The sequence below is a fragment of the Schistosoma mansoni genome, chromosome 6 (genome assembly GCF_000237925.1).
Source record: "Schistosoma mansoni strain Puerto Rico chromosome 6, complete genome".
NCBI lineage: Eukaryota > Metazoa > Platyhelminthes > Trematoda > Strigeidida > Schistosomatidae > Schistosoma > Schistosoma mansoni.
The window spans coordinates 19,380,117-19,391,312 of NC_031500.1; the positions used below are offsets into that span (position 1 = coordinate 19,380,117).

Genomic DNA, 11,196 nt, shown 5'->3' on the forward strand with positions numbered 1-11,196 from the left:
GTGATTAGCTTCGTGAGGGAATTTTCGAACATCTAGTGAGAAACCATGACTAGTAGAGCTAATCCATATCACGTAGAGACAGGTATCTACCTCAGTACAATGGAAGACGGTCGCGCTGAAGTGAACAAAAAACTCGTTGTGGACAATCGAATATATTTAAGCACAAATTACAGACTATCTCACTAAATTCTGTTAATCATACGGCAAACAGTTAATTTACAAAATAACCATCAATTGTCTCAATCTTCACTGTTCCTTCTGTAAATATCAGTTCATCTTTTCTAATTTCGTTGTTCATGAATTTTCCTACCAATAGCGCTTATTCTGCCAAAATACATTCTATGCCTGACCATCACTATATACTACTTATATGGATATAAGTAGACAACACTACAGCTCAATTTCGTGAATTGGTTGAAGTTAGACATTAACACTCTCTGGATGCCAACTCAGTGGTCTAGAATTTAAACCTTAGCGTGCGAGATCGAAGGCCCTGAGTTCGAATCCCTTCAGCTGGATCGTGAATGCTCACTGCTGAGGAGTCTCGCGATAGGACAAAACGGTTGTCTAGTGCTTCCAGGTTTACAATAGTGATCTAACATGATGAACAGTTCATGATCTCAACTTTCTATATACTAGTTTATTAAAAAAACAAATCATTAGAATAACAAAAAATCTTTTTATATATACTAATAAGATAGTACACTTAAATGTCTATATCAATAATTCTTTCACTGAATGTTCAAAATGGATCAGTTATTATAATAAATTAATTCCATTACGACGATAAAATTCATTTTCTACTAACATAATTCGATTATGTTTACGTTCATTATTTTCAATGTTCTTATTTAAACGATGTCCATATATGGATGATGAAAGAGATGGTATAGTTTTAATTTTCTCCTGAAATGAAATCAGTTAAGGATCTTGATTAAAAAGATTCAACACAGGATATTAGTAATTATAGAAGAAAGAATTATGAAGAAAACTTTTGAAAAATTGACTAGTTGGTCAAATGAATAAGTTGAGATATTTATTTAAACACATAAAATTATTGGTACAAATTGGGCACCAGATGGATATGCGCCGCACAAATCTCATTTGATTTGTGTGAGAGCTGTGATACTGCCCAAGTGCCCAAACTAAAGCAGGTGGTTTTCTTAAGGGACCACACCCCGAGCCTTTGACCTAAAGGTCTGATCTACAAGGTAGTGTAGCATCGTAAGGAGATGTGGTCTCATGGTAGACGGTGACCAACGATTGATTCATACGCCATTTGTTCCGTCAGGATACTGGAGCCCATGTGCACCATTGGTTTGGAATCAGGGTTTTCCAACCACCCTAGGTGGATTCTCCGTGTCCACTAACCTGGTTAAAGCGCCGGACATTCGCTTTTCGTCCTCTCAATTTCGTAAACAACAGTAGTGCCGCGAGAAGGCAGTGAGTAGGACTTCCCTGAGATAAGATGATGATCAGTATTTTGATCTGATTATTAAAATTTTAGTTTAGCTAGATCATATAACTGTCAAGAATATAAATGGTTTAAGAACAAACAAAATATTATCATTACTTTGGTGTATCAAAATGGGCATTTATAACTTTAGCGATAGACGTTGAGTATTTACTTGGAAGGCTTTAAATTTAGAGTATAATAAAACTGTGAGTGATGGTATTAAACGACAGAACACTAATCTATAATAGTTAATCTCAACAAAGATTATTTTCAAATAAAATCATACATCAAATGTTAAAGCAAACGTTTAAACAACCAATCAAGGATACAGATTGAGATGCCTTGTTAGCTGGTCTTTAAGTCGCCAAAAAGAGAATCATGCATAAAGTAGAACCTGAAACTACTGTATTAGAATGAACCCACTGACGTTTGTAAAAAAAATTAATTAAGCCTTCAAAAAGTGATCAGTGATGACAATTGATCTATGAATTTATAATTTAGGTCATATGTTGTTTCCTACAGCCGAATGAAGTGAACTAGATAATATTCTCACACTACATATCATCAGTGATCTTGAGTGTTGTTAGAGGTATGAGGGCAGTTATCACTTCCCGGTTGCCCACACCGTGGAAGGGTTCTTCTAAAGGTACCTGAAAAGGAAATTAGGTTAGAAGTGGTCTTAATGACCTGAGAGTGTGACTGCAGTCCCCAAGGGATAACTGCTTGAGATCGATCATACACGACCTTTTTGTGGGTAATTTTTGTGTTGGCTCCGTACTTGTTGAGACCTTACCGCCGAAGACGGATATCCATAGGATAAGGCGAGGTGTACATTTTTTGGGTCAACCTTTTCTAACCCCACCCTTCCTTGTGGGAAGGTAGCATCGCTGTTATGCTGGTTGTCTGAAGGAAACACTTTACTGCCGTCACACCTCTGTACAGTCAGCAGTACGACTTCGCTTTCGGACCTTTGATCTGCTGCTTTTAGTCTTACCGGTCTTCAACCGACCTGCCTGGCATGGTAGGACCTTGTGGAACGACTTTTCCAGCCAGTATAGCTCGATTGATTCATCATGATAGGTAAGCCCAACCACCACGTCAAGGTAGCAGTAACTTTCTTCCTTCCTATACTATATCCTCATATACGACCAATCTTTTATATATTACCACCACTAAATTAACTACTTCTATGAATCCGGTGTTCATCTTGTTGTGTCAACGAGGTATGGCAACTTGGACCGATGCATATGTGTGCCTGGTCCTACGTTGTAGCTGACTGACTGATAAATCATTAGGACAGTACGAGAATATGACAAGAGCACTTAACAACAGATATCCACCTTTGTGTTATGAATACTATTGGGCATTCAGATATGATGAGATAAAAAGATAACATCATTTAGTTTGGTAATTTTCGTATCAACTCATCACTAATCTTGCTCAGGGTGAAAGACAATGAGCTTTGCTTAGTGTGACGTTCTAAGGTCGGTATTCTTTTATGTTAATTTAGCATTAACTTTGTCTGGTTTGACAGATGTGAACTTTCGTTCAGTGTAACAATAGTGTTCCTTGTATCGATTTAGGTGAACTATATTCAGTGTGTGTATCTTTATAGTAACACTGTATACCCTACCCTTCTGTGTGATGTTAATAAATGTGGAAAACTTAGTGTATAAATGATTGTACTTTGTTCTGATGAAAATATGATTTTGAACTTGATTCTGGGACTTGTTTTGGGACGCTTTTTTGTATAATTAATAAGCCTTTATCTCACCGGTCTTTCGTGTTCCTACTCGTTTATTGAGAATTGTACGTAGCAAGACTCTGGACCCAACATAATTGATACATATAATAACAGAGGTAGCCGCCACACAGAACAGTAGCGGTCCTTATAAAACCCTTGAAATCAGTGAAATTATGATAATAGCTCCCATTCGTATTTTAAAGCAGTGACCCTGGCACATATTTACGGAATTCTATGTGATTAGCGAAGTCCCTAAACAACTTAGGAGCAAGTCATCCATCTGTAGCACTGAAAAGTGTTTATACAACACGAAGGCGCTGAATGAAGACTAAATCTTTGAATAGGTTGTAGTGTAGTGTAGTAAGAGCTCCAAAGTTACAGGCTCTGTCAAATATATGTTCGTTATTGTGGACTGATGAGAACTCACAAACTGTTACAAATCAGTTGTCTAGTGTACTATGGTTTACTGGACATCCTTAGGTCTTATTGTGATACAGTGGTTTAGATTTTCAATCTCAGTCTATTTGTGACATTGTGTAGTTGAGTTGATATGCAAATACAGAAGAAAATCATGTTTCAAAACGTATTTTCGTAACTCCGGGAGTCTAGAGACGAACTAACTAGTTTTTATGCACTTGCGGTGAAAGGTAAGCTTAGATTGAAGATAACGTACCACATTGAGCTGATCTCCCGTAATATATATTCTATAGAACATAAAAAGCTGGTATCAATCCTATAATGTTTGAAACTTAAGATTGTGATACTTTATTTATGCAATCGGATGTTTCAACATTATCTCTGGTCACATTCTGAATTATTCTGAAGTTCAATTTATCGGTAAATCGATTGCATTAATATTTTTGTTAGAAGTTATTAGCAGCATCAATACTACCTGAAGAAGATATAATGTTTGAGAATATCTTCAAAATGGATCATTACAATACTCGAAGGAAAATATAATGATTGCGAACCTCCATATTTTGGCTTGAAGTCGGTTGTGAAGCAATAAGTTATTAAATAAGATGTAACATTCAAATTTGTGACTTCTAAGTATATGTTTCAGAAATAAACACTAACAGTCAGACATTCATTCAAAAAGTTCTCACAAATAAAATTATATATTTCAATGTGGAAGTAAATATCACAACATATTGTTTTAAAAAAATAAGTAGTGTCTAACTCACTTCTTGATTTATTTCCAATCCAAGAAGTTTATCATGTCTGCGATCACTGCGATGAAGCTTTGGATTGAAATCATCCTCTTTAGAAAAGATTGAATCATATATGCAAGGATTTTCCTGTTTCTAAAATAATAATAATCTTCCAGGATTACTTTTGCTGAACACTTATGTAATAAAATGACATTTTTTATTTTTTAGATTTTGGTTTTTCTTACATCCTTACCTATATGATGATCTCAAAATACAATCGCCAATTTAGATACGCTGACTTATACGACCAAGCTAATGACGCATACAGCAGTACGACCAGTCTAGAGTTCCGATTAATCCCTTTTCCTCCTAGCCCTGCCTGTTAAGTTCAGAAAATTGATCTCAGCCTCTGCTATACGAACCATATATTTCTAACACACTTGATTCATATACAAGCAAAATCACACATCACACCATAAAATAGGAAATAATATTTGTATAAGATCAAGCTAGAAAGTGGCTGTAGTTGCGAGAAACTGACTAATAGATTATTTATTTTTATTAATTTGAACACATAAATTTTGGTACAAGGGGGTACCAGATACACATGTACCACACTAATGGATTGAGAATAACATGAGAATAGTGTAGTATGGGCTACTTATATCCAAACAAATAGTATGTAATGATGGTCAGGCATTGAATGTACTTCAGTAGAATATCGATAAACAAAGAACGGGAACGGGTGCAATTAGTGTGAAAATGCATGAACAATAATAATCAGAGACAATGGACTGGTATTTGCAGAAGCGACGGTCAAGATTGGGACAACTGATTGATCGTTTGCGAATTAACTATTAACTACGTGGTTCTCATATTTTACCGATGTATTCTGTAATTTTGTGCCTAAATGCATTCGATCGTACCCACTCGTGTTCTTGTTCACTACAATAGCAGATCATATAACAGTAACCAATAGGTTAAATAAAAGCATATAATAAGAGGAATGTAAATACATACAGATTAATTTCTTAACGGTTATATAGTGAACGAGAACATGGGTGGGGATGATCGAATGAACTGGGACACAAAATTACAGAATATCACAATAAAATCTGAGAACCATACAATAAATACTTTATTTGCAACATGTCAACCAATCGTCTTAAAATTGACTGTTCCTTTTGCAAATATAATTCAATCGTCTCAGACTTCGTTGTTCTTTCGTTTCTACACCAATCATTTTTTGTTCTTGTCCTCTTTCCTTCGACCTTCTAACATTCTTCCTTCAGACATCTTACTTTAGATTGATGATATATGCTACTTATGTCTGTCAACATCAGTAGCACACACCACGGTCATACAATCAGAATATATGTACTATATCAGTCCATAAATAGTCTCTAACGGTTACAGTTCATTCATTCTCGTCCGGATATAACAGTTCCAATTTTCTAATCTCAATGATTAACATGAAGTTAAAATAAGTTGGCAAGCGTAGTTACTACTTCTTTCCCAAGACACTCCATTAGTGTAAGACTATACGATACTGGATGGAAGGTACCATACAACATAACCTTCTAGGGCCGCACTTTGGTTAGTTTCAAAAATGTTTATTATAGGAGCATTTTTGTTAAATCTAAAGATAATCACAAACGATTTGGGACTCGCAGCAAATAAAAATTATTTTACAACGCTAAACTTTGCGCTAGTACAGTTTAAAAATGTCGTCAAAAGAGAAATTAAAAGTCAATATAATAATAATATCTATGATAGTGGAGAAACCAATCATAAGAAATAGAGTTCAAAAAGATTGAATAGTATCGCATTGCATAAATTAGTGGAATGTGATTGACAACATTTCAAATCACCAGTGTTTTTGTAAAATTACTGATGGCAAAACATCACAGTTTTATACAAAAAAATGATTAAATGTAGAAGTAGTCGACCATTAAATATAATACTTGGCATTTTAGGAAACCTTGCCATAAGACTAAAATACCGGTTTTAATATAGGCAGCTGTTTCGATGAATTACTATTGAGTAAATATAGAGTGCCTGTTAAGGAAAATTGAATATAATGCCAAAAGTTTAGTACGTAGTTTAGGAATTAAATGAAAATGGCACATTCTTGTTTGAAAAAAGCTATAAACGTCTACAAACTGCCCACAATGAAAATAAAACAAAAACCCTGGAATGTCAATTTCGGTCACCACATATCTATGTATCAATACTGTTGATTAGATTAAATGCAACAACTAGTTTTTTTTAAGAAATTACCATGAATAGCCAACTTATCGTGTGGCATCTTACTTTAACTATTTAAAGCATTCAAAGCGTCTGTTTCATAAACGCGTGAAATGACGTCTAATAAGACACCGAATATGATTTTATAAGATATCCTTGGTTTGAACAATAGCAAATATACCTTCTCAGAAGAGTTGAAATACGTTCTGTCTTTCGGCAGATTCCGATGTGTAGGAACATGGGAAAAGGCGGAAAGAGTACACAGATGACCCTCTAGGTGAAAATTTTCTCCATTACTAACGACGTCAAACTGTACTAGCTCATTGGGTGTCGTCATGTCTTGAAAGATAGTTGTTTGGAAAATAGTTTTAAACAATACATCAGAACGTTTCAATATACAATATCTTTGTCAGGTAAAATCGACTGATTTCTCTGCTCTCGCGTCTTGTTGTCTTGGTATAGCTCACTGTATGCGTTTACTTTCAATTAGTAGTGGTCTAGCCACTAGATTGCACTCATTTTAGTCAGCCGAGGTAGTTATTTTTGTTTCTGTATGCTTTGTATTTCTGATTATTGGCTTGTTTCAGGGCAGTAGTGTTACTGTATGGTTTGCACATGACTAAGTAGGAGGTTGTTTGGTTGTCAAGTAAAAAAAATTACAGGGTGATATCTTTAGCACTACGAGAAGACGATTATTTCAAAAAATAAGTAAACAAACGATTTCAGTTTCAGTTTGCAAAGGGCTAGATGCTTGATAGTCTGTGTTATTTTCTGAGCTAATCCAACTTTCTTTTAAATATTCGATGAGCTGTGGCGCAATATTTCGAATTCCTCGATATTGAGATTTTATTTCGTCAGTACCCAGTGGCCCCAATGTTTTCTACATTATTCTCCTCTTACGAAGAAGGCACACAGAAACTTACTTATAAGGAACTAACAGATATTCATACATATATTTTCCGGGTAAAAATCTTAATCAGAAGTTCGTCAACTTCTGTAAATCAGAACCCCGAGGCACATCAGCACAACATTTCTGTCATATCTCTTTCTTCGCCACTGCTATGTTGGAGATCAATCTTCAGTAATAATGATAGTAGGTTGATGATGCTGTGTTAATTTTGACAGATTGCCTTCCAGTGAAGGTCCAGCTTCCCCTTGAAAATGTTCACTGATGGGGCCGATACCACTTGTTCGGGTAAGGTGTTCCAGCCACTGACCGGTAGTTGAAAAAAACGGGATCCCACCTTCGGTTTTTTGATCGCGGTTTGTGAACCTTCTCGCTATGAACTCGGAGATTATCAGTGTTGGAGGGAGCAAAAAGATAAGACATATTAACATCCAAATCATCATTAAAGATACGAAATGCCAGTGTAAGGTCACTTCGCGTCCTACGATAAGACAATGGGAAAACGCTCATCCTAAAGGAGTTTACTAATTTCGTCCATAAACGCTTGACATGCTCCACTGAGTTTGTATCCTTTATCATACATGGGCTAGTATACAGTATACAGTATTCCAAGTGTGGTCTGACGTAGGTAGGATATAAAATTCGAAACACCTCCTCGTCAAAGCACTTGAATGTCCGGCGAAGTGACCATAACGCATGATAACCTTCGGAAGCAGCCACGTTTCAGTGAGTAGATGTTTTCAAGTCGTGACTTATTATTACTCCTAAATCTTTATGTTCTTGGACGCTTGAAAGAGATGTACCATTAATAGTATAATGGTAACTAATACCGTCCCGATGTGCATGAGCACGCTCTTCCTTGAATTAACTTCTAAGCCCCATACATAAGCCCGTATAATTAAGTCGTCTAAGTCAGCCTCACTTCTTATTGTTCTCCAGATTTTGACATCATCCATAAACAATAATGTCGAATACTTAAGCAATAGTGGTAATTCAAAGATAACTCAGAAGGAAAAGTAAAGGGTCCAAGATGGTCCCTTGGGGTACACTACTTTTGACTGGATTCCTTTCCGATAGCGTTCTATTGACTCTCTCTATCCGTCTGCGGTCACATAAGAAGTTTCCTATCCATTTCTGTATAACACATGTTATTCCAAAGCTTCTGTGTAAGACCTAAGTGTTAAACCTTGTCGAACGCTCTGCTAAAATCCATGAATATCATGGTAACAGACAGGTCGTTATCTAGGGCTGCTGTTAAGCATGGTCGCATGTTACGAAATCCATGGTGCTCGCGAGTTAACAGACCGTACGAATCTTTGAGACTTGGTAACGTAACCCGAATGGTCTTTTTTAGTAACTTAACGATTATGCTGGTCACTCTGACAGGCCGGTAGTTAGATGCGATCCGTCTCTGACCATCCTTAAATATAGGACTAAGTATAGCGTCTTTCTAGTCTTTAGGTAGTTGAGCGAGTGAAGGGGACATGTTGAAGTGCGTTTCGAGCGGTCCTGAAATAATGTCCGCTAGCGACGACAGCAAGTGTGGATGTAACCCATCGGGGCCCGGTATCTTACAAGGTTTGAGGTTAGTTATCAATGGAAGATTAGTTTTCTCAGTAACGTGTATAGATCTTATGGCTGGTACCTTGGTGTAAATGGGACAAGTAGTTGTATTACTACACGTAGAGTAGACTTCACTAAAACACTTTGCGAAATTCTCGCACTTAAATGATATCTGTCCTGTTGACAAGAATAAGTCCCAGAAGTGTTTCCTACGCTTTAACAACTTCCGGGTAATGTGATAGCCTACTTGTTGACCATGGCATAAACGGTTGTGTTATGGACTCGAACGTAGCCTTAAACCTATTCCATTCGTCTACGATCGATCCATCAGCACCAACCGACCAGCCAATGGAGATAGCACAATCTATGATTGCCGAAGTATTAGATCTCCAGATATAGGGACGGGGTGGAGCAGATAGAAATTGTATGCCATGTGTCTGAAAGTTAAAGGACAGCTATTCACTAGCGGGGGAAGGCGCTGAATGATGGGTCATATTTCAAGTCAATATGTGTCGGTTTCACGATAAATTGTACAGGTGCACACTGAATAATTACTGAAAGAAGGTCACTATCGAAAACCCCACCTGAAGCTGTGAGCTCGATCCAGTTGATATGTGGTGCGTCAAAGTCTCCAATAATGGGACAATACTCTGCCTTACTCCAAGAACAGACGTGTCTTATGATAAAGTCGCCAGCAAAACAACAAGAAATACGATATATTCCCCCTATAGTCACTAACCCGTTTCTAGACCTAATTGTACAATTTGCTACCTCACATGTATCACTAACATGCGTCTCCGATATGTTCGATTGTATGCGAAAATTGTCTCTAACATATAACATTATGTCTTCTCCCTTGAGACTTAAAACTCTATCACTTCTGATACAGATATATCTATGTATCTATATCTACAAGTTTCTGTGACAACAACTACATAGGGAATTAATTCATCCACCATCAAACTTAGCTCGAAAATTTTATTTCGAAGACTACGTGCATTTGTGTAGCACACATTTAAGGTGTTATGGGAATCATACGTTCTACCCACACAGGTCTCGGAGGCATTGGCTTCCAAAACCTGACTACCCGAAAACCCTTAATCGTAAGGTTTGTTTCTCCATTTAGCTTTCGAGTTCTTAACTCTGTAAGAGCATTCTTCCACTTGATCCGATCCTCAAGCGGCCAGTCTGGTCGAATAAGAATATTTGAATCACGAGTTTTGTGTGCGTTATTCGATGTTAAGTTTCTTTTCTCAAAATTCTCGCGTACCAACTTTAAGATTTTTCGTTGTTGGGTCTCGTCAATAACATTTGATGAAGCCGAACTTTTCCCATCTACGATAGGGCTGTCTTTGACTATCTTTCCTTCTCTTTTACTTTCCCGCGTTATTCATTTCCACCAGTCGCAGCATCCAGATTTGAACTACTCGGGACGATAATGATTCTAGCCAGATCATCAGTCGTTGCTGTAGAAACTTTTCCATCAATGTTTAAAGGTATGTCGCTCATTAATTGTTTCAGGGCAGAAAGCTCTGTTTCGTATTGCACAGTTGGGTGTCTGGAACGTGCTGTGACAACACTTCAGTCTTCAGTAATAAGGATAGGAGGTCTAGTGACCTATTTTAATCCTTGCAGTTTATTACACTGTGGAGGTCCAATCTCGTCTTGAATATATCAACAGAAGGTGCTGATATTACGTGTTCTGGTAGAGAATTCCAGTAATTCACTACTCGGTGCGAGAAACGAAACTCCAGACGTAGACGATTTGATCTCGGTTTTTGGACTTTCTTTGAATGTCCTCTCAAATGATCAGCCCTAGACGGGAGGAAAAGATAGGACATGTTAGTACCAAGGTCATCGTTCAGGATACGATATGCCAATATTAGATCACCCCGTATTCGCCGGTAAGATAACGGAAATAAGTTGAGGTGTCTCAGTCTGTCTTCATAAGATAGGCTAGATAAGCCTTTTACCATTTTTGTCCCGCGGCGTTGGACTCGTTCCAACATATCCGCCTCATATTTGAAGTAAGGACTCGCTGCTTGAATCCCATATTCCAAATGTGGCCGTACGAAAGATGGGTATAATAATCTAAACATTTCCCCATCCAGATACCGGAAAGATCTAC

The 11,196-nt window shown here is 37.2% G+C and overlaps 1 protein-coding gene across 1 annotated transcript; it reads right to left on the reverse strand.

Moving 5' to 3' along the window:
• Nucleotides 1-759: 759 nt before the first annotated feature.
• Smp_164070 (hypothetical protein) lies at nucleotides 760-6,659 on the reverse strand (the record flags this gene model as incomplete). Its single annotated transcript, XM_018798525.1, has 3 exons — nucleotides 760-906; nucleotides 4,385-4,461; nucleotides 6,632-6,659. 3 exons carry the CDS (start codon nucleotides 6,657-6,659, stop codon nucleotides 760-762), a joined length of 252 nt encoding a protein of 83 aa, XP_018653458.1.
• Between the last annotated feature and the right edge of the window lie 4,537 nt (nucleotides 6,660-11,196).